At 36.3% G+C, this 25381-nt stretch overlaps 1 protein-coding gene across 6 annotated transcripts in view; it reads right to left on the bottom strand.

Moving 5' to 3' along the window:
* Nucleotides 1-25381, bottom strand: part of PDE4D (phosphodiesterase 4D, cAMP-specific) — a 1579839-nt gene that overhangs the window by 224839 nt on the left and 1329619 nt on the right. For all 6 annotated transcript variants that reach the window (XM_011942896.1, XM_011942894.1, XM_011942897.1 and 3 more), the window contains one exon: nt 17565-17756. In XM_011942896.1, coding sequence (XP_011798286.1) covers nt 17565-17756 — 192 coding nt within the window. The remainder of the gene's footprint in view (nt 1-17564; nt 17757-25381) is intronic.

Below are 25381 nucleotides of genomic sequence, written 5' to 3'. Positions count from 1 at the left end.
TCAAAACTCAAAAGGGTTGCATATTTATTAAAATATTTAATTTTTTCTTTGGTTGTATTTCCTTTACAAGTATTATAAGTAATATACTTTATAATATTTATGATAATTTACCAGTCTTGCTTTCTTCCCTATGAAAGCATAAAGACAGTTATCATTTTAGTGAAGGAACTGTATTACTTTTTAATAAATTGCCCAGAAATTGTTTCTGCCAAATATCTCAAGATGGTCTCGCTTTAGTAACAGTAAAATGATTCCTAGCATTTCAGTGGCAGATTCCTCAATTAAGGACAGGTTATAGGCTATCCATTTATTTTCAAAAGTATGTCATGCTTAAATTATCTTTGAATATATACCTAACATATAATTTTAAAATCTTTGTCTAAGTCCTCAACTCAATATTAAAACAGATCTTTTCAGACATACTGTCACTAATAGAATGAAGCAAGTAAAACATATTTTTATTTGTGGTTAGAAGAAAATAAATACAATGCAAACATATCTTTGAATTGTGTTTTACACTTTGCTTATAATAATTTAAAAACAGATCTGGTAGCTAAGATCAACAGAAGATTCACTTTGTGAATATGATTTGGCTTCAAGTATGTGTGAGTTTTAATGAACTGAATAATCACATATGCTAAAAAAATCCTATGAAACAAAATGATTCTGAAATCTTGCACCTGAACAACTTTACCCACAGAAACTTTTTAAAGTGCCTTGCCATGTAAAGTGGGGCTGGGAGGGATTATAATACAATGTAATAAATTGCGGCTTCCTAGGCCTACTTGGCTAAATATTTTTCTGAGTCTCTTCTGAGATGGGAAGAGACTATTAGGGTCTCTATAAAGTGACAGGGAAGCTAGATTCAAAGTCACACAGTGAATATTGCCTGGACACTTGAAACTGTACCTCCTGGTAATGTGAATTTTGGGTGAGGGTGTTGCAATATTGTCTTTCATATATAACAACAATAACCCTTAACAAAAACAGCTGGGATCTGTTTTAAGGAAAATACAGCTCTTTTAAAAAAAGAACTGGAGTGTTCATGGAGGACAGGCGTAGAAAGAATGAGGGATAGGAAGGCTCAGAGAAAAAGTCATGTTGACACTGCGTGTCTATATGTATGTATGTATGCACACATGTATACATATATGTATGTATGCACGTATGTGTGTGTGTGAGTGATGAGATTGGTACCCAGGTAACAGCCACAGAAGAATGCAAGTGCAGAAACTTCTAGAACAGTCAGGATGAACTACTGCAGGTCACTGTGGGAGTCGGTGTCACACTGGTCTTAAGTTTCAAGATGTCCAAGGAGGTGCCACATGCTCTGTCACCTTCCCTGCTTACCAGGAACTGAACCAGAGTCATCTTCACTAGTCCCAGGGAGCCTTGCCTCTCCCAAAGAGAAAGACTTGCTGAATCCTGAGCCAGCGCTGCTGGAGGCAGCAGAATACAGGGCTCAACAGTACACTATTGTCTTCTTTTTCCTCATAAGAGAAATGACAGTAGAGTCAGGAACTTCTATTCTCTATCCCCTGTCCTATCCTTCTTCTACTTCTGTATTATTTATCACGTTATTTTCTACCCTTACTCTTTCTATAATAAGAAGACAGAAACAAGCAAGAAACTGAAAGCAAGAAATCCAAATACCCACATTCTTATGGAGACTTTGTTGGGATCCATAAACGGTTAAGTACTTAAATATGAAAAAGCCTGTTTTCATCTTAAAAAAATAAGTTCAACCAACATCAGCACCTGAAAATATAATTTCCTAAACAAGTTCATTCCATGATTGGTTTGAAATCTTAAACACACTAGGTGGCAACCTTTCTCTGTTTTACTATGACTAAATCATAAGGAAAAGGAGATATAGTTAACTAGAAGGAAGTTTTTACTTTATGGAACAAAGTCCCCTCCCTAATCCTATGATATTTAAAGCATTACTGGCCATATAAGACCTACTGCTTTTGAATATCACACATTGCAAATTTTAGCATGACAAATGATTGCATGAACTAGCACTTTGAAGGAGTCACAGGCTGGGGTTTATGTTTGAATCTAACCTTTTTTTTTTTCAATGGCATGGAAGTTTGCTATGTTGCCCAGACTGGCCTTGACCGCCGGGGCTGAAGTGATTTTCCTGTCTCAGTCCATGGAGTGCCTAGGACTACAGGTGTGTGCCACCGTGCTGGTCGAATGGAATCTTGTGCAAACTTTTTTCATCTTCTGTGATTCACTCTCTCTTACTAGAAAGATATTCTCCTCTGAAGTTTGTCAATAGGATTAGGAAATTGATAAACATACAGAAAATTAAAATAATATTTTTGAAATAAATTTTAAAGTCCAAGATTTTGATCATTTTGAAATCCTAGTGTCTTTCTTCCCTCAGACTAAAAACTATCATCCATCTATCAATTCACCCTTAACTACTTTTTTTAGAATTATAGAGAAACAAATATGCTCTAATTTTTAAATGAATATAAAAATATTTCTGGGAGCCTAGACTATTTGACAATACCCTAGAATTAGCTATAGGAGGAGCCACATCTACTCACAACTCTCTAGTCCCATCTTCATAAAAGTATGGACATATAAAACAAACAAACATAATATAACCTACCTGATTTTTATGTGTGTGTGTATACATATATGTATATATCTTTATGTACACACACACAGGAAGTATATGCCTACATACACATACTTTGGGAGACATAGAACAACTTAAAGAACCATTCAAAGATAAATATTGATAACATTTTCCCACTGCATGTATGTGAGCACATGGATGTAATACAGTATGTGACTGTTATGGAATACATACTTCCTTATAGAATTAGAATCATAGTATATATTCAACTGCATATTCTGCTTTTAGCATTAAACATTAATGAACCATAAAAATTCTACATGCCTTTATTCTCTTAAAATATTTTTAATGACTCCAATCTATATTTGGTAATCTCTAAAATTTTTCAAGTTATGTGAATCCAAATGTACTAAAATGTGAGCATTGATTCTATTTTCAAATAAATTAAAAAAATAATCATATGGGTTTTTCAGACTAATTTCAGTTCATGTATCATTCATTCATTTTTAAAAAGCTACTTATTAAAGGAAATATGCTTATTTTAATTAAATATACATAAGACAAAGCTAAATATTAAAATGCTACATGAGAAATTGCGCTGCACAGGGAATTCATAGGAATGTTAAATATTTTATATTGCTACTTGATTAAATTAAAATCATGAAACTAATTTCAGACAATAAAAATATTCTGAAAAATGTGACTACCAAGAAAATTTTGCAAAACCAAATTATTTTTTCCATATAGTGTTTAAAAGAGATGATTTGTTTTTCCAAAAATAATGTTCACTCTGACAAATTATAAATTTAAGATTATAATGAATGATTTAAAATTACTTATATAGGAGGCATTAGATTTTTTGATAAACTCTAAGTAATCTATATAGTAAACAAAACAATACGAAAAATACATAAAAACTGTGTATCCTTGGTATTAGACATACTTGAGGACAGGGATCCTCTGTATTATTTGGCCTTTTAATTTGAAACTAGCTCCATTTAAGTCAAAATAAATTAAGCAGTACATCTATTTATGAAACCCTAGGGAATAAAGTTCCTAATACAATAAAGCCAACCTCAGTTACAAGTGAATGTGCTTTTCCTCTTTGAAGCTATTGCCACTTAGAATTAAAATAATCTATTTAACACAAAAACTTGTATTAAAAATCACAACTACCAAAACTTTCAATTTAGCAAGAATGTCTGGCAACCTTTTACTGAGAATCAAATAAAATGTAAATTAATATATGAGTAACATTGAAACTGTCTGGTATTGTATGAGGTAATATCTTCCAAATTGAAACTTTTCAATGCCAAACCCAGGCCACATGTTTGTATATCTAGTTATGCAGCTTTTCTGGTGTTTTGATCATTCTAAATATTTTGAAAAATTTTAAAGAGATGTGGAGTCTCACTCTGTTGCCTAGGCTAGAGTGCAGTGGCACAATTCACAGCTCACTGCAGCCTCAAGCTCCTGGACTCAGGTGATCCTCTCACTTCAGCCTCCCAAGCAGTTGGAATTACAAGTGCAAACCACTATTTTCATTTCTTAAGGCAAGCCAGAATTTTTTTTTTTTTGAGATGGGGGTCTCATCTTGAATTTTAACTCTAACAATTTTCACATGTTGTGAGAGGAGCCTGGTGGCAGACAACTGAATTATGGGGATTGGTCTTTCTGGTGTTGTTCTCATTATAGCGAATGAGTCTCATGAGATCTAATTTTTTAAAAAGAGGAGTTCCCCTGCTCAAGCTCTCTCCCTTTGCCTGTTGCCATCCACATAAGATGTGAATTGCTCCTCCTTGCCTTCCACCATGATTGTGAGGCCTTCCCAGCCAGCCATGTGGAACTCTGAGTCCAATTAAACCTCTTTTCATGATTGTGAGGCCTCCCCAGCCACGTGCAACTCTTGAGTCCAATTAAACCTCTTTCTTTTGTAAATTGCCCAGTCTCGGGTATGTCTTCATCAGCAGCGTGAGAACAGACTAATACAGTGACCTTCAAAGATATTTAGTTTTCTGAAATTTAAACCATTTGCTCACATCTTATTAATATTTTAAGAATTAAGAAACAACTAAATAGCAAGAAAACAAATAACCTGATTTTAAAATGGGCAAAAAACCTAAATAGATCTTTCTCAAAACAATGGCCCAACACAGTGGCTCACACCTGTAGTCCCAGCACCTTAGGAGGCTGAGGTAGCAGGATAGCTTAAGTCCAGGAGTTTGAAACCAGCTTGGACAACATCGTGAGACACACTCTCTACAAAAAAATTAAAATCAAAACAAGACCTACAAAAAAAGGTCAACAGGCATATGAAAAAGTGCTCAACATCACTAAGCTTAAGTGAAATGCAAATTAAAACCACGAGGAGCTATCACTTGACACCTATAATAATGGTTTATCAAAAAAAGGTAACAAATATTGGTGAAGACATGGAGAAAAGGAAGCCTTTTAACACTATTGGTGGGAATGTAAACTAATACAGTCACTATGGAGAACAGTATGAAGGTTCTTCAAAAAATTAAGGATAAAACTACCGTATGATCCAGCAATTCTATTTCTGGATATCCAGAAAATATGTCCAAAGAAAATGAAATCAGTATGTCAAAGAGATACCTGCACTCCCATGTTTGGTGCGGCATTAATCATAATAGCCCAAATATGGAATCAACCTAAGTGTCTAACAACAGATGAATAAAGAAAATGTTATACACACACACACACACACACACACACACAAGATTCCTACTCAGGCTTAAAAAGGGGATATCTTGCCATTTATGATAATATGGAAGTTCCTGGAATACATTATGCTTAGTGAAATAAGTCAGGCAAGAAAGATAAATACCATGTGATCTCACACATATGTAGAATCTAAAAACAAAATCAAACTTATAGAAGCAGAGAGTAGAACAGTGGTTCTGGGACAGGGCCTGGGGAAGAATGGGAGGATGTGGAATGGGAGATGTTGGTGAAAGGGTACGAAGTTTCAGTTAGAAGGATAAATAATTTCAAGATATCTATTGTACAGGCTGGTGGCTATAATGAATAATCATGCATAGTACACCTGAAAATTGCTGAGAGTAGATTTTAAATGTACTCATCACAAAAAATGACAAATTGTTAGGTGATGGACATGTTAATTGCTTGATTTAATCATTCCACAATGTATGCGTATATCAAAATATTAGCTTGTATATAATAAATGAATACAATTTGTCATTTGTTGATAAATAATAAATTTAAAACTAGAATTAGAGCCTGGCCCCATCTTTGACCAAAAAAAAAAAAATCTTTCAACCTAAAATCCCTAATTTTTGGCTCATGTGTGCTCATATCACTTGTGGAGGACAGGCATTGATGATAAAGCAGATGGAACTGAAGTTTATGCAACATAAGCAAAAAATAATCTATTCTAAAATGGAAACTCTTTATTTGTCCTGAGAAAACAATTTAGCCTTCATTAGAGAAAATATATGATGTGAATGAATGCCTTCAAATTTGTTAGTTATATGATGGCACAAAGACTATCTGTGTTTGAACTGAAAAAATTAAAAAATGTTTAGCACTTGTGTGTAGACATATTCACTAAGCATATTAGGTTATTTTGTTTAATAAAAACCAATATGATAGAGAGACTTTTCTAGGACTGCTGATGTCCCAAATTATCATCAGAAGGTTTGAGTACAAAGCTGAGAGACTGATTTCCATGGAGGGAAGAAGGATGGTGAAAGAGTTGGGTACATGGGCACGGATTCACAAGTGCTCTCACTTTGTGTTCTAGGAACAGATCTTCTCTCACAGTTTGTCTTACTGGCAGGCTTGTTCTTAATGCCAGTGGCCCTGCCCTTTTGGTTTTTCTCCAGAATGGGCTCCTGGGAAAAAGATTTATGGTCAACTAGTACAACAATTTTAAAGGTCTGCATGTGGTGAAAAGATTCAATAGATTAAAAGGAAGCCCTTGATCAAACAGAGAGGAGAGCAATGTGTTTTACGAATGCCTACTAGGTGCCAGACACGGTGTTCTACCAACATGCTGAATTTAATTCTGACAACTCTGCATTAAATGGATGCTCATATTCCCATTCTAAGATAAGGAACTAGGCCCTGACAACTTAAGTTACTCATCGGCAGTCATGCCCTTGGCAAGTGACAGAGCTTAGTGGTTTCCAAATGCCACTCTAAGATCTAGTACTTACCCAACAGAATGCTCATTGGTCCTTGTCAAAGTCAAAGTGTACATGGACAATGCAGTGAGATTTTTTTTAAAAAAAACTATACGTATTCCTTTGGAAAATTCTTTTATTCTGAGATTATGCACTTTTTCACTGAAGTGAAAATGTCTTAAAAAATAAAAACATATATTGATGGGAAATTCCTTGATAATGTTCTTTATCTGGCAAAATAAGGAGTTAGTAACCCTAGGTCAGTGTCCTAGGTATTTTTTGAAATTTTACTGAGTCATAAAATCCCAAGGCATGGAAATGTTCAGTGTAGCTGAACTTGAACCCAGGCATTCAAATACTGTTTTGTTTTTATCATGCTGCTTTCCGTATGCTCGAATGGATTTAGACTATTCTGAAGGCACATAGAAGTAAATGTTTTAGATTCTAGAACAGCACTGTCCAATAGAATATTTCTTCAACATTCTATTTCTGCAACAGAATATTCTGCAAGACTCTTTCTCAGTGCTGTCTAATATGCTATCCACTAGCTAAACACACACACACACACACACACACACAAAACAATCCACAAAAACAAAACTATCTTGGTGGTTATAACAAATTCGATTTGAAGTTCTGTAAGTACCAAAGAAAAAATGAATTTTGAAACGTGAAAATATGAGATCTACATGTAGTTTTGTTCTCCCTTGGGAGCAAAACAATGAGTTAAAAATTTTGTACATGGGATAATTCATGACATTTATTGGGAGACAAAGTCATTTACTGAATTGGTGAAATGATTTCTTGTCATATCACAACCTTCCATATTTATAGAGGGGTGAGCAGTTATTCTTTTTCTTTCTGCTCTTGAGTTGCCTGTGTCTAAAGAAAGGGTTGCAGGAATTGACACATTATATATGTTTAGATACAACTTTCCAGTATTCAATGTCAGCAAATTTTTCTTGACCCAAGTTAGGAAAAACCGTAAAGTCTCAAGGCAATTAACAGTAGGTGGACACAAAGCCTGGGAGATGCTGCAGTGGGCAGATGGAATAATTGGGGATGTTTCCTCAGTGAACCTGGGAAATCATACCACAAATTACCAGGAATCTGAGAGCAAAGCCCAGTGGTTGATATTCCTTACTTGGTTTTCTAAAGAAAAACCACGGGTCTGCTTGATGCTTTCTTTCTGTTTATTTATAAAGCACATCTTTAGATGATTCATATTGCAAGGGCTTAGACAGAATGATTTAGCAATACTCACTGAAATATCTTATCTCAAGAAACCCATCACATAAATGTTCCAGTAGTGTGACTGTTTTTCCTTATACGGCTCAGAAAACAGTAAAGGAGACGTTGAGAACAATTCATTAAGAAGCTAAGACTGATAAGCAAAAGTAAATATTTAAAGTGATTGATGTGTAAGTGAAAATAAGTATTTATATAGGAATCTCAGTGTTGGCTGGAAACATCTCCTTTTCTATCAAGAATTTTTAAAAATTAAATAAAGACAAAAATGCATGCTCCAAACAATTTTGTTTTGTCTTATTTTCACGGATCTATGGTGTCTTCAAATGATACTCTGGCATGGAGTAGGTGCTACTGATATTTTCTAAATGAGTAAAACAATGACAATATTCAAAAATGCACATCAATTGATACACACCTTTATTTAGAATGTGGAAAACATGTATTGGTTACCTCCAATAGAAGTCAACTTTCTTCTTCTCAGCCTGCCACCATAGGCCCCACTGTTAAGATTTAAAGTTCAGGCTGCGCATAGTGGTTCCTGCCTGTAATTTCAGCACTTTGGGAGGCCAAAGCAGGAGTACTGCTTGAGCTCAGGAATTCGAGACCAACCCGGGCAACATAGCAAGACCTCATTCTGCTAAAAATTAAAAAAAATTAGCCGGGAGTGGTGGCATACCCCTGTGTTTGGGCTACTAGGGAGACTGAGGTGGGAGAATCACTTGAGCCCAGGAGCTCAAGGCTGCAGTGAGCTGTGATTACCTTGCTGCACTCCAGCCTGAGCAACAGAGTGAGACTCTGTCTTAAAAAAAAAAAAAAAAAAGATTTAAAGTTCAAAATATTTATATTTTACAATACACTGGAGCATGGTTTTGATTTTAGTCTTCTTTAATATACAGAGGGAAGAGGGTTGAGATAAAGTGAGAGTATACTAGTATACCTCTAGGTACAATATCCACAATTGGAGGAACCAATATCTCTCCTGCAGTGGCCATTTGCCTCTTAAAATCTCAAGCAGCAGGAACAATCAGTAACTTTCAACTATGGGTCCTTCATCTAGGGGCCATGTTGCATTGAGAGCACTATCCAGGTTACTGGACTAGTTTTTTTATTTCAAAATGGTCTTCAAACTTTCCTTATTTTAGTTTATTTCACACATAACTTGCTCTTAGAGATTGCATTCTTTTGGTATGCGCTGAAAAATAGGCTAATCTTCCTTGACTGAGGCCAATTCAAGTTTACTTTCTTCTGGCAGGAATTCAATGTCTCATAGGATTGTGGAATAATTGCTCTTGTTATTAAACTACCCCTTCTCCCTGCATTTTTTTAAAGAAAGGAGATATCATCCTTTGAAATGTATTAAATCTGAGGTACAAGCATAATTATATAATCATTATTTATAAGTTTAAACAATTCAAAGTCACACTCTCTCTTATATACAGGAGTGAGAAAAACTCACATGATTTTCTTTAGAGTTTTTTCTTTTTTCACATTTAAAAGATTTACAAGTGAGTTCAGTCTTTAATCCCAGCACTTTGGGAGGCCAAGGTGGGAGGATCACTTGAGGTCAGGTCGAGACCAGCCTGGCCAACATGGTGAAACCCCATCTCTACTAAAGATACAAAAAAAATTAGCCAGGCATGGTGGCAGGCACCTGTAATCCCAGCTACTCAGGAAGTTGAGGCAGGAGAATTGCTTGAACCCGGGAGGTGGAGGATGCAATGAGCTGAGACTGTGCCACTGCACTCCAACCTGAGCAACAGAGTGAGACTCTATCTCAAAACAAACAAAAAAAGTGAGGGCAAATACTGAGGAACATAGTGGAAATATAGGAAATCTATACTTATAGATTTATAGATATATCTATAGATTATATAGATTATATTTCTAGATTTATAAAGGAAATCTAGAAAATAAAATGGTATGCTAAATATTAGCACAAAGTCCTAGAGTTAGAATTGCAGCAGCCTTGTCACAGAAACAATGAATTACATATATGTTTGGTCAGTTTTGACTTCTTTTTCCTTTTAACAACCTTTAACTGCTTTAACAACTTTTTATGACTAACATTTATCCCTCCATATCTCCTAAGACTTCAGTATATATCTATTATTTTGGTAGCAATAACCAAGATATATTACTACATATAACTCAATTAATTCATTATTTTAAAGGTTAGAGCACTGGCAATGATACTCAGAGGTGCTGACACCATCTCACTGTAGTAATGCATTAAAATCAATACTTGATTTTTACCGTGTGGCATGAACAACATTACCATTTAAAATGTCTAAACATCAGGATTTCATTTTTATGTTTTTTTGAAAGTATGAGATTAGGAATATAAAATGCCTATTCAGCTAATATTTTAAATCCCCCAGTTCAAGGATTGAAGAAACATGTTTAGCTAATTTACCAGACTTATTTTACAATTGATGAAACTCCTAGTTTTTAAAATCAGAAATAAAACTACCTAAGTGATTGAAAAAATGGCACCAAATAAAGCAGAATTTTTAAACAAAAAGATTGTAAAAAGGTATTCTAGTAGCAGATGACCTTAGCATATTTTGCTGATAAACTTCTTGAGATTTAATAGCTAGTATTAATGTCTGCATCAACACTCGGAATAATACTAGTAACAGTGGCCAGCACCCAGCAATGGAAGAAAAAGCCTGGTCTATCTAGATCATTACCAAAATAATATCACATTTTATAATAGAAGATTTTGGCTACCTAGGATCCTAACAGAATTAAGAAAAAGATAAATTCTCTACTCTAGCGCACATCAGATAGCTCACAGCTTTCAAACTGGTATTTTTTTCCTCCTAACAAAATTCTCTCACAGAGTCTCACATAGAGATCTGATTTATCTCTAATCATTTTTTATTTTATTTTATTTTATTTTATTTTTATTGAGGCAGGGTCTCACTCTGTCATCCAGGCTGGAGTAGAGTGGTGGGATCATGACTTACTACAACCTCAACATCCTGGGCTCAAGTGATCCTCCCACTTCAGCCTCCCAAGTAGCTGAGACTACAGGCGCCCACCACCATGCCCAGCTAATTTTTGTATTTTTTGTAGAGATAGGGTTTCAACATGTTGCCCAAGTTGGTCTCGAACTCCTCAGCTCAAGCCATCTGCCTGGCCTCCCAAAGTGCTAGGATTACAGATGTGAGCCACCACACCTAGCCTGATTTAGCTCTAATTCTTCAGATATAAATAAACACCCAATCCAAGGATTTTCAGACTTTCTCAGTACGTGGTGCCCTTAATATCTCAATTTTTTTAACAATAGCAATCCATTGGCCAAAAGAAATAACTAATAGTTCCAATTATTAAATAGTTAAGTCCAAATAATTTAATAAGGTTTTGTTCTAACAATTTAGCACCCACTGAGCACTATGTCAATTTCTCATTTTGGAATGGGATTGGACATTGGCTCGCTTATTTTTGTTGCACATTGATTTCTGCCCAGCACTTGATTTTTATCCAACAATTGCTCAAAACCCAATTTTGCAAAGATATGGTGTCACAGAAAGGAATATCGTGGTCTTGATTGGAAACTGGGAACTATTTCAAGCTATTAGTTTTCCAGGTGGTTGACACATGTTTTTGTGCTTTTCTTGAAAATTTAAAATAACGCTTGCACCCATGTGCATTCCCTCTGTTGCCTCAGGACATGTTCTGAGAACCTTGGCCCTAGTCCCATCACTCCTATACCACAGGGTGAGGGGTGAGGATACCTCCCCAGTTGGGAACAACCCAGGAACTGGGGAAGAGATGATTTGGCCATGGTAGCTTTCTTTGTGTGGTTAATGGAAGAAGGCTTTCAAGATAGCAAACTAATATGCTTTTGAAATGTTCACACTGGATCTTAGCCAAAAGGCCGAGAAGTGATGAAATGTTCATTAGTGTAATATTATCTTGCAATCTAGCTGAGAGATGACTACAAACTTTTCATGTACATCCAGTGAGAATTAGAACCGTTGTAATGCAACATGTCTTTTTATTTATATTCTTCCTAGTAAGACCAGGGAAGATTAATAATCTGGAGTAAAAGATACAAATAGACATAAAGGGAATTCTTCTTCCTTTTTCAAACCCAGGACTGGAAGCAATACTACCCTTATACCTAGTAGGCAAAAGAAGTAGAGAGGAGTGGCTATGACTGAAAACACACATTAGAGGCCCAAGAAGTGGTGAGGGACTTGTTAATTGCTAAAGAAAGGACAGTAGTTTGAGATGGGGGGGTAGGGAGAGCATTATCCACTAGCTGAGAAAATGCCCCAATGGGGCACCCCAAAGGCCTGATCAATGAAGTCTGATATATCTGTATAGTGCTTGGGGATAACTTAACTAGATTCCCAAGTGTGCCCAGGTTTTTATGGTATATCAAGTCTATTCACTTCCTCCTCAGTGGCCCTCTGAATGTATTAATCCCACTCCATATTCTGTGTGTAGAAGCAATGTATATAAATGTGAGTGAAGAGACGCTTGGATCATCTTTGCATCCTATGTGTTGGTGTTAATTCAACAAAGGATGCGGAATAGAGGGTCAGTTATCCAGGTGAATTGAGTATTTCTTAAAACTTAAGTAGTTTGACAGGTAACTTATATTCAATAAATTCATAGCTTTGTGACTTAATTCTACTTATCTTGTCACTGCTAATTCTCCTCTTAATCTTTGCAACGTATCATATCTTTGTGTGCTTCCAAATACAGATACTGTATTACTGGATGATGTGAAACAACAGAAGTCATTGTTATTCAGATGCTGAAATATTAAGATGACAAAAATATTGTCTATTTACACTGTAATTTTCATCATGTTTCTTCATGACGTCACTTGGGCAACCTTTTGTTATCTAGTTGTTTCTACTGTTACAAAAAATTTTTACTATTAATGGTAATTCAAATTTACTTTCATGTATTTATTTATTAGACTCATGCTAGTACTTAACATTTTTCTTTTTCTTACTTTTCTTAAGAATTAAGTTGCTACTGCATCATCTATATTTAACAAACTGTGATGGTTTCTGAGCAGAAGTGATCAGGAACTTCTCTTCTGCCTTGTATGAGCTAATTTTTTAAGATTCTGAGTTTAGCCTAGTGCTCTAAGAGTTGTCTATATATTCTCTAAGAGTTGTCTATATATTTACTTTGTACCTCTTTGAGCTTTTATTTTATTCTTAATCAAATTTTCATACTGCTATGTATTTCACTGGTTTAATGAATTTGGTCAACAGTTACTTCTGTTTCTCAGCAGTTTTTGCTGTAGTAGCATAGAGTACTTTGTTTACAATGGCATTATCAAAATTATGTGCTCCTAGAAATAATCAAAATGGTTGTTTTTATTTTTTCCAAAAGATGAAGCTCATTGGACTTTGGCTTTCTAATCTGTAAAATGGCATAACAATGTTGCCATCAAAATGACTGTGAGTATATCAAATAAGATAGCTGGTGTGAAAATACTTGGGAAAGTTGATGATATACACACACCATGTCTGTTATGATTATTATTACCACCATCTTTATCTGTTTTGCCATTTCATTGGTTTCTATTTATAGAGGACAAGATGACGATATCCTATTTACTAGGAGGGGATTATTTTCCTTCTTCTCACTTTCCCAATATAGTAAATAGTTATATTTAAACTTAAAGAGTATTTAAAGGTTTTCCAAAACAGTTCAATTAAATAGATAACCACAAACCTTCATTTTAAATACCCTTTCATTAGGTACCTATCCTCATTAGGTACTGTTTGTGTTTGAAATTTCTAAGAAAATTTCTCAATAGGAAAGCTTAACTAGAACAATTAATATGAAATCATCAAGTAATTAAATATATCATAACATCATTCTCTATAAAGCACAGTTGAATTATAGACATCAGACAGTCTTCATAGCATTATTGTGAAGTAGGTAAGGTAAGAAAATTAAAGTTTACACATGGCCATATGAAAATTCAAATTAAGAGAAGGCATAGTCCTTTATGGTGGAAGATATGTGTAGTGTCAGATTAAATGTTGAAATATTTATTCTATTTACTTTTCTTTCCACAGAAACTTAATCTCCTTGGTAGAAAGAATGCTTTCTAGGAGTTGGTGTCAAAGGAACATCTTACTGCTCCAATGTAAATATCCAAGGAGAATGGAAAAGCTAAACATGTGAACACATTATTTTTCAGCAACATATAGAGTTGACTCATGGTCTGATTAAACTAATCTTTCTATCTGAGTCTGATCAGATAAAGAACTCTTGAGACATACAGCAAAATGAGGTCATCCTTGCAAGTTTGATTTTGAAATAAAAGCATTTCATATTTAAATATGAAATGCTATAAGGTTTTCATAAAATATATGCATATATTTAATATTTACCAACTGGAGTAGAATGTATGAAAGAAATGGTCTATCCAAAACTCAGTTTACTACAATTTAAAAAGGTAGAACACATAACTACATAAACGGACTCCACTAACTCACTGTGAGTTTTCCTCTTTCTTTTATCAGTACCAAGGTTGACTCACCCTTGATGAAGTTGCATTAGATGACTTTCAGTTCGGTCATTTGCCTATTTAACATTGTTTATTGTTATCCATGGGGTTGGTCAGTATTCTACTCACCTCTACCCTGTTGCCTTTTATGATCTGCATAGTCGATTTTTTAAGCCTTTCCCTTTCTTCTCAAGCTGCCCCATCCCTCTCTCCTCTGGCTATTGATGGCTGTACCTTCTACTTTTACATTCATTCATTTGGAGATGGAGGAGTAAAATGTTTAGAGAATTCATGGCTAATATCTCTTAACATTTTACTCCTCCATCTCTAAATTTACATTTCCCTTTTTTACTCTTCTCCTCCACCTCCTCCTTCTCTCTTCTTCTTCTTGTCTTCTCTCTTCTTCCTTTTTTTCCTTCTCTCTTCTTCTTCTCCTTCTCTCTCTCTCTCTTTTTTTTTTTCCCAGACACAGTCTTGTCTTGCTCTGTCACCCAGGCTGGAGTGCAGTGGCATGATCATAGCTCACTGCAACCTTGAACTCCAGGGCTCAACCAATCCTCCTACCTCAGTCTCAGACTAAAGGCACATGCCACCAGAGCCAGCTAATTTTTTGGATTTTTAGTAAGGACAAGGTCTCACTATGTTGCCCAGGCAGGTCTTCTTTGTCCTTCCTAAAGAATACAGTTCTGGTATTTACTACGTTTCCAAGGATAGCCTCCTTACTCTGGCTTATGATCACATTTTTGTCAGCAACTACAGCTCCATCTTTAACCCTTTTTTCCCCTTGAATTTTTAGTCTCTTTCTATCTCGTGGAGCCTTCCCTCAGCTCAAGTATCCTGAATTCATAAAAATTCTGCTTGAACCTAATTCTCTGTCAGGAAACCTTAGTTCTCTCTTCCTCCTCCACCCATCAGCCTTTTAAAGAGATGCCTGGGTTTGCTCACATTTCCACTTCAATTCATTCCTTAGCCCAGGGGCTCCTAATGCTATTACCTGAATACCACGCTCCACTCAACTGTCATTCAAAAACCTAGTAATTATAGAAGGTAACTGTTCTCACTTCTCCTGGTCCTCTGGACTGTTATTTCTGTTTGCTGTTCCAGTATTTAACTGTTGTCTTGTTTACCCTAGGCTTATCACGTATAAGCCAATTCATCACCTGTTATCTGCCGTGTTTTCTACTCGCTTCCCTTTGTTCCTCATGTCCACGTCACCAGGTACATAGTCATTCATGGTCAAAAATCAGCATTCTCTTTGATTCTCCTTCTCCATTGGCTGTCCCCCAACATACAAACATACATCACACACACATACACGCACACACACATACACAAAACCATTCTATAAGCCTCTTGCATCTAAGCCAACTCTGCTCCACTGCCATCACTCCCTTGATCTAGGTCTTCATCATATTTAGCCTGCCTTACTTCTGTGAATTTCGACACGAAATACTTCCCTGTAGTCACTTTGCTATGCAATCATTCAACAATAGAGTAATCAAGATGCAATAAAAACAAGAATATGATCATGCCAAAACTCAGCTAAAAACCTCTGTGACTCTCAGGTCCCATAGACTATATTTGAAATTTTCTTCTCTTTTGCCAGGTTTGGCTATTCACATCAAGCAGATTGTCATTCCTTAGTTCAGCCATAATTTTCCATGCCTCACATTTAGTAAATGTTGTTCCCTTAGCCCGGTATTTTCTGTACTTTTCCCTTGGGTGGAAAACTGTCCATCTCCTCTCTATGTTCCTGCAGTACATTGTAAATGCCTCAAGGATTGTGCTCACCATATTTTATTACAATGGTCTAAAATGCCAGACCTTACTGCTCCACAGATTGAGAGCTTTAAATACACCATATTTGCTCAAGAAGCATTCTCATTATGTGTGTATGAATAATTAAGTGTCATGAATTTCAAATCTAAGAAAGTGAGATAAAAATAATGTAGAAATAGGGTCACTAGGAATAGAAAGTTGTTTAGAGATGAAGAAGGGTAGACGTCAATAATACAACTGCTAAAATAGCAACCATAGTTTGTAAAAATGAGTGAAATATAATTTCATTTCTAGAACCCCATGTAGACCTACTGCAATACCCTGATGCTCTGCTAGAATGGCAGGAATAACACTAGATGCTCGGGGGTCCCATACAGACTAATTCTTATCAGATAAACTGCAGCCTGTTGTGAGTTTTTGATGTCATGAAAAGATGGTGAATGTTATTGGACAAATGTATAGACTAAGACAGAAAGATGAAGGTCAATTCTATACAGAGGCAGATGTGCCACAAATGATAGTATAGGTATTGAGAATAAAGACTTATGTAGAAAAACATACACACTACCACAAGAATGAAATGCACTGAGAAAATGAGCTAGTGATGGGATATGATCTGCAAACCTGCTTGTCAGTTTTCACTGTTTTTCAAGCTGTACTATGTCTTAAATGATATTCAAGTCTCTCTAACGTTTTCTGTGCTTGCCTCTAATGATCCTTAAAAATTGGCTTAATTTTGGCAAAGTTCCACAAAGATTTCTTAAATGATCTGGCAAACCAATGCTAACATCTGTACATACATCAATTGAAATATATTCAAAATGCTATACAGTCTGTTTCACAGGACTTTTCAAATGTAGTTGAAAGCTTTTCAAATATTAGAAAATATCCATGTAGGTAGGTAGCTAAAACTCAGGTTCTACATAAATATAAGGTAAGTGTTAGTTATAAGGTTCTACATACATAAATATAAGGTAAGTGTTAGTTCCATAAGTGTTAGTTTCCATTAAAAATGTAATTCTCAGTTTTCCTAGAAAGTGTATTTTCTGGGAAAATAAATACGTGTGTGTGTGTGTGTATGTGTGTGTGTGTGTTAATCAAGAGTGACAGTGCACTCAAATTAAATCTCCCATTCATTTCTAGCTTGTATAATTTTATTCATATTCTTTCTATATTGGAGAAGAGTGATACAGTTGAACAAAAGTCATTAGTTTTATTACATCATCAGCTCTAGATATAAATTTACTCGGTTTTCTCTCTCTTTGCCTACCCTTGTACTTACATATCACTGGCAATGGAGGAGTTCCGGGACATAGACTTTGGAGAGAGGTCATAATCGCTGTCAGATCGATACAGGAAGGACTCCCGGCGTTGACTGTGGACAAAATTTGCTTGGAGAACTAGCCCAGATCCTGGGCTGGTCATGGGATCCAAGGGACTCCGTCCCGCAGATGTGCCATTGTCCACATCAAAACTGTAAAGGAAGGAGAAGAAATTATGTTGCTGTGAACATTCACATGTTCATATTTTCACAAAGCATTTAGCTTCAACTGAGGAACTGACAGTGGAATTAGCAGGAATCAAAATTACAGCTAATTTCTGCCATAAAAATATGATAATATTAAAATACATAAAAGAAAAACACTTTGACTTCACATTCTTGTTTTCCTGGATACTGTTGTTAACTGACCGGATACAAGATACAGGTTTTTCCAAACTCAACTTCAGTTAAAAGGGAAACGTTCTGCAAAAATTAATCTTCTAAGTACAAAATTCCTTTTGGAAAATAACAAATACACAGTAATTCATTAAATATTTGAATTTGATTCAACAAATGCCCATTTTGTGCCTAATGCTGTTCTCCCAAACCTGGGCTCCTCCCCTACACTCCTACCCTACTACATCCATCCAAGCTTTAATTTTCATTGTACCCACTTCCTTCCATCCCTACTACCAATATTTTAGATTCAGGTCTCCATCAAATTTCATCTATATTATTATAACAACCTTTATATTAGTGTCTTGAATCCATTTTCCAGTGTCATTCTTCAGTTTAAAACTCTTCAGTAACTTACTATTATTGCTCTCAGGATGAAGTCAAAGTTTCTTTGCTAGACTGCCAGTCTAACCATCTGCTCTCAATTACAATTAGTTGCCCTCCCAGCCTCAACTTGCAGCCCTCATCCATTGGGGACTTCATGCTCAACTCATATTGAGGCATCATCTCCTTGTCACAGGCTCTCACCTCCTGCTCCCCTAAATAATCAAATCTCCTTTCCCCTGCCTAATTGTCACTCAACCTTGAGACTTAGCCTGCACCTGAATGGCTGCCCTGGTATATCAGAACTTTGTGAAAGGCCCTTTCTCTATGCTCCCAAGACACTTTCCCACTCTCTAATGACAGAATTTACAATGAATTGAAAATGTTTTTCACTCGGGAGCTCTCTACAAATGGAGACTCAGCGTATTCTTGGCTCTTTGAAAACTGTGCCCAAGTGTCTTGAGTAAATGATTAAATGAATAAAAGGCACTGTGCTCAGCAATACGTATTTCAGAGCTGGGAAAAAAATAACTACACACACAGTTCTTAACGTCATAGTCCTTATAATCTAGATAAACTTTCCACAAAGAACCTTTCTAGTGAAACATCAACCAGTATTAAAATAAAGTCAACTTTCATGTGTTCTTAGGAGAGGAGGGTGAGAGCTTATGATAGCCCAGCAGGTGTGTGGTTTTAAAGAAAAAAAATGCTGAATGAATAAATAAACACGTGAATTCAAGTTTTGCTGTCATTAACATTTTCCCCATTAGAAGCTTTATCCAAACTATTAACTAGCTAAATTTAAAACATTTCTTTATTTTCTTTATTGGAGTCATTAATAAATAGAGTTGTGACTCTAAGATTGGAAGATTTTTCATGGATCACTTTGAATCTATGATCAAATAACAGTGGCTCCAAAATAATCCATCAAGTAAACAGAAGAGGAAAAACTCACTATCTTGAGCAGTTGTAAATATGTTTTTCCAATTTAAAATTTTCTTAGAATTGTGTCACAATATACATGTATTGATTTGGTTCAGGAGGGACAATGAGAGATTATCTAGTTGAACAGACTCACTTTACACAGGAGGATACAAGGTCCTAGAAAAGTTAATTGACCAGTCACTGAGCTAACTGTATTATCATTGATTGTTCCTAAAGTCCTTCCAGCTCTACTGCATGAGTATATAAGCCACAAATATATGTGACACCCAAACAAGGGACATCTGTTTCACCAGAATAGGATAGGCACATATGTATGTGGGACCTTGTCAATTCCCAGGAAGACTGGAAGGGGAGGATGGTCTCTAATCATTCAATAGACATACATTAGGGATCTTCAGCAAACTCTCCTTGGATATGCTTAAAAAGGCATTTATTAAGCATCTACTATGAGTGCATTAAGATACAAAAATAAAGGATGAATGATTAACTCAGGCTGGGATATCTGAGAAGTTTTCACGAAAAGTAGTATTTAAGAAGGTTTTTGAAGGTATTGTGTTTAGTATACAACTGGAAGACATTAAAAACTTCTGAATAGTGGGGGTTTGGCAAAGTAAATTTCTCTTCTAAGAAGACAGTCATGGCAGCTTTTCAGCATGAGGAGGCCCCAGTAATGTGAATACTTATAGAAATGTTTATGTTTATTTCCCTTTAATATTATGATATTCTTTTGCTACATTTTAAAAAAGAAAATACCCTCTCCTTCCTGTGCACGAACAGAAATGAAAGAGATACAGAAGTGTGAGTTTTGGTTTAGTCTTTTTCAATTCAATTGAGTAAATACCAAATTTGTAAAAACCAGTAATAATTTTTCATTAATTATAATTTTTCCAATTAAATTAAGCAAGTCAACTTACAGAGACACTTCACTATAAGTTTTGAAACAAATATTGCTAAATATCTTAAGTCATTTAGATATTTAAGATATTTTTAAATCTTAAAACTTTTAAGCCACAATATTACCACTAAAACCAAAACATTTATTAATAGGTCATTTTCTTAAACAAAGAAACTCTATTTTCCACTGAAGGGTTAAATAACCTTAAGGGCCTAAATTATTTCTTAGGGACTCAAAAAAATAACCCTTTAAATGGCATCCAAAAAACAAAGTTCACAATGTATACTAAGTAATTGTCAATATTGATACAATTACATTAATCTAATATCGGTATTAGCTTTACAAACATTGAGAATGAAGATCTAAAAATAATGACTGATATTTTATTGGACTTTTACTTAAAGAAAAAAATACTTGAGAGGATTTAATTGAATTTCCATAGCAAATCACTGACTACTTACTGTGTTGGAATGAAGTAAAATGAGCATGATTAATAGTCTGAGGTTTCACTCTAAATTTTGGCACCGCAAGTATTCTCAGAATACGGTTTGTTTTGGGAAGTGAACCTAGGGTCTGAGTTCATTTGCATAATTGATTCCCATTATATTAAATGCTCTTATGATCAAAATTAGTTATCAAGAAAAGGTCATATTACTGAGAGTCTCTAGTCTGAAGTATCAGCAAATGTCAGTATTAGTGAATGACTTTATAGAAAAAGAGACTTTGTATTTTGAAATATTCATTGAATAAACTTTTACATTGCATCCTATGTCCTTAGATCAGCACTTTAATAAGTACAGATATACTAAACATTGTCCTTTTCTAGAAAGCACTAAAGTCTAGTTAAGGTAACAGAACATCAAGCAACCAGAGAAAATAAAAGCAACACAACAGGTGGCATATGTATTAAATAGTATATAAATACTAAAACATGAAATTGTATTATACAGGCAATCAGACGATGTGATGTAGACAATGAATGTAAAGGGAATTTAAGAAGTTGCAGGGGCCGGGCGCGGTGGCTCAAGCCTGTAATCCCAGCACTTTGGGAGGCCGAGACGGGCGGATCACGAGGTCAGGAGATCGAGACCATCCTGGCTAACACGGTGAAACCCCGTCTCTACTAAAAATACAAAAAAACTAGCCGGGCGAGGTGGCGGGCACCTGTAGTCCCAGCTACTCCGGAGGCTGAGGCAGGAGAATGGCGTAAACCCGGGAGACAGAGCTTGCAGTGAGCTGAGATCCGGCCACTGTACTCCAGCCCGGGCAACAGAGCAAGACTCCGTCTCAAAAAAAAAAAAAGAAGTTGCAGGATGTACACCTTTGAAGGAGAGTTAAAAAATGTCCAGCTAGAGTAGAGCTGGGGTTGAGTGTGGAGGCCACCCACCAAAAGTGAAGCCACAAGAACAAACCCAAGAAGAAATGAGTAAGGCATGTGTATAAAACAGGACATTTAGTGTCTGGCTCAATTTGAGGCTTGGTATTAAAGAATAGTGGGGACCTATAAAAATGGCAGTTCTGTACAGTTCAACCTAACAGGTAGGGCTGAATGTGTTTATGGCAAGCTGGGTCAAGGAGTGTCAGTAGAAGTTTGTTATAAAGACTTACGTGGAAACGCACAAATCTACTTTTAACACTGACATCTCAGGGGAGTAAGATGGGGAAGACTAGTATTTATTGAAATAAACATATTGCTTTTGCAACAAATAAAACGTAGAAAACAGAGTAGAGGCTGAGCACAGTAGTTCATGCTTGTAATCCCAATACTTTGGAGGCACACGTGGGAGGATCACTTGAGTCCAGGAGTTCAAGGTTACAGTGACTATGATCGTGTAACTGCACTCCAATCTAGGTGACAGAGCATGACTCTGTCTCAAAAAAAAAAAAAAAAAAAAAAAAGAAAAGAAAGGCAAAAAAAACAGAGTAAAGAAAAAGGAGAAAAATAAATTTTTAACTACAAGAGAACCCCAAAAAGGCTTGCTTATTAAATACTTCAAATATTAGAACTAGGGGGTTTCCCTTGAGAGAGGGAGGTTAGTTGTGGATTTTTAAAAGGCAGTACAGTTTTACTCGGTAGGTAGTAAGTTAACTGAGAATTAGACTACTTACTTAACTTTCTGAAAGTTAGCCTGATTACTCAGTTTGGGCTGAAATTATAGATGACTTCAAATAAGCTACTTATTTTTGAAACATAATTTTATCAACAGTCCACATCATGGTATTATGAATAAAACAAGAAGGTGATGAAGGATAAGGTAGCCCTAACCTTAGATGCTGGTATCAAAATGATCAGTTGTGAATTTTCCAAAGACATTCTTTCGAAAACACTTGGATGTGGTGAATTCTCTTTTGACTCATAGCCAATTAGGTGGAGCCCAAGCAAAAACCTAGCGGAAGTTTGAAAAAGTAACTAAAGGACTAGGGAGAGTAAAAATAACCAAGTTTAATGATGATAGAGGCAATAATAATAACGTTAAACATAATAAAACTTCTGGAGCACCTTCCACGTTCCAGGCACTGTGCTTTGCACATATTATCTCATTTAATCCTCACAATAACCCTTTGAAGTAGGCACTGTATTTTCCATTTGACCATGGGGACTCTGAGGCATAGACAAATGACTCTATGTTAAGTAGTATGCTCAAGTTCATAAGTGGGTTTTAAACTCAAGCTGTCTGATTCTAACGCTGGGGAGAATAGACTCTGTTTACACCTCTGTTACGAAGTTTCCTATTAATCATTTAAAAAAATACAGGAACACCTTTTAGCTTCCTCACCTACATGGAACTTCTGAAAATAACATTCTGATTAACTTACAAGTGACCCATGCAAAGGCTAATTCTGAGACTAAATTTTCATATGGGGCTGGGTGTGGTGGCTCACACCTGTAATCCCAGCACTTTAGAAAGCCAAGACTGGTGAATTGCTTGAGCCCAGGAGTTCAGAGCCAGCCTGGGCAACATGGTGAAACACCATCTTTACAAAAAATTTTAAAATTACCTGGGTGTGGTGGTGCTTACCTGTAGTCCCAGTTACCCCAGAGGCGGAGACAGGAGGATCACCTGAACTTAGGAGGTCGAGGCTGCAGTGAGCCATGATTACATCACTGCACTCCAGCCTGGGTGACAGAGCGAGACTCTGTCTCAAAGAAAAGTTTTCATATGACCCAACATTTTGGAATTTGCCAAATCCCCAGATTTTTCCAATTCTAAACATAACAGTAGGGTGTAAAAAGTCTTTGCTGTAACCCATTTGGTGGGTTTCTTTACAGCATTTGAGATTTCATTTGGAATTAGGGAAGGGTCAGTGGGTCTGCAAAACGGCTTAGCAAATGGAACTAAGTGAGGTGCTTTCTTTTTCCACATGTTTGCTTCCCTTAATGCAATTTAAGAATGCACACAATTCTTAAAAGAGATAACTTTTGCCAGAAGGCAGTTTTGGAGGAGGAATGATATAGCTGTATTTGGTCCCCTATGAGGGGGCAGTAAGAGTAATGACCAGCTGGCCTGCTGTATTCAGAAGTGTTAAAGAATGTGTGTGGCTAGCACTACTCATGACCATTTACTCCACAGACCCATCCTTTTCTATGGAATCAGCCCCTTACAAGAAACAAAGAGAAATCGGACAAACTGACCAATGAAATAATACTCCAAGTTCTCCACACTGTTCCATTTCAGTGGAATTATTGGATGGTAATACAGTTCCAACCTACCTTTCATCCACGTTCTCAACTGCTCCCATACTTTGTGTCTACTGACCTTGTAATTGTTTGTCTACTGAAGGTCATTTCTCATCTTTTTGGCCTTTTGCTAGACACTGCTTCCCTAGTTTAAATCTTTTTCAATTTATTTTTGACCATGATATGGGCCCTCTCTTGAGCCAGAGTCCTGCTACTGTGCTGAGTAAATAGCTCTCCTCATCTAGCCTAGACATTGGGACCTTATACTCAGCACTGATCCCCCAGTATGAAGTCCAAAACGGGTGGGGCAATGAGGGCCTCAGTGGAGCAACTACTAAGGAACCCCTATCAATAGCAGCCTCCATTACTGAAGCATCTGTGAAGGCAACTCACAGCGAAGATCTTGCTGAACGCCACTGGGAACCCTGGGCCATCACTAAAGCCAGGACCATCTGAGAGCTGCCTTTTTAGCTATGTATTAAGAACAATGGCACATAGACCTACCAAAAATGTTCCTGTTAATATGTTTATTTAGGAGTTAGAAAACACGGGTTAAATTTGAAATCTTGGTTCAGCCACTTCCTATTTGCATGCTCTAAGGCACGTTACTGTACCTTTCTAGGCTTTCACTGCTGATAAAGATAATTACAGTACCTAGCTCTAGGGCCATTACAAGGATTAGAAGAGAAAATGTTTGGAAAGCATTTACCACATTGCCTGGCAGCTAGTACACTCCCATTATTTAGCAGCTATTGTTTTTCACTTTTATTACTCTTTATCTTCCAGGGGGATCTTCATCTAGGTTATGCTCTTTAACTTTACTTGAACACATGACTTTGGGAAGAACCTAAAGGGAGAGATGAAAGGGGAAGAGACCTGAAGTCCAAATCACCTGAATCAGCCCTTGCAATCAATGAGGTGGCAGATGCTGGAGCCAGATTGCTCTAAAAGTTTCAGCTGCTTTTATGTCTCCACCCAACTTCATAATTCCAGTGTGCTAACATCCGGGGAGGGTGGAGACTGCTGATTTTTTTTCTAGATATTCCTCACTGAGGAGAAAGAATAATTTCCTACCAGGAAGTGTGGAAGGTTTGTAGGTCCCAACAACCTAGGTGGGGCTCCAGCTGAATATAATGAGCAGACACAGTCCGTCAGACCTCAGGTCTCCAGACACAGGGTGTAGCTTGCGGACCTCAGGTCACAATAGTTTATATTCCTGCACTCCACTCTCCCCTGTGTATTGTAGTTCATGCTGTTGGCTACACATTGGAACCCATTTTGATGCTTTGCCACTCAAGGGGAGGAGAGGCTTACTCTTGAGCTTAAGGGGAGAGTAACTGGAACTGGATGATTACATACATTTTTTCCCTCTTTATAATAGTAAATATTTTACCCAGTGTTATCCATATCACAAGTTTATGAAACTCGTTTCTAATCAATGCCAGTGATACTTCTCTACTGAAAATTTCCCTGCAGGTCAAATAGCTTCTCTGGAGTAAACAAAATAATGATTTGCAAAATTCACCATTTTTATATTTA

This window comes from Colobus angolensis, unplaced genomic scaffold (genome assembly GCF_000951035.1).
Source record: "Colobus angolensis palliatus isolate OR3802 unplaced genomic scaffold, Cang.pa_1.0 Scaffold212, whole genome shotgun sequence".
Classification (NCBI taxonomy): domain Eukaryota; kingdom Metazoa; phylum Chordata; class Mammalia; order Primates; family Cercopithecidae; genus Colobus; species Colobus angolensis.
Note: the sequence above shows the minus strand (reverse complement) of the source record. Positions and strands in the feature narration are given on the sequence as shown.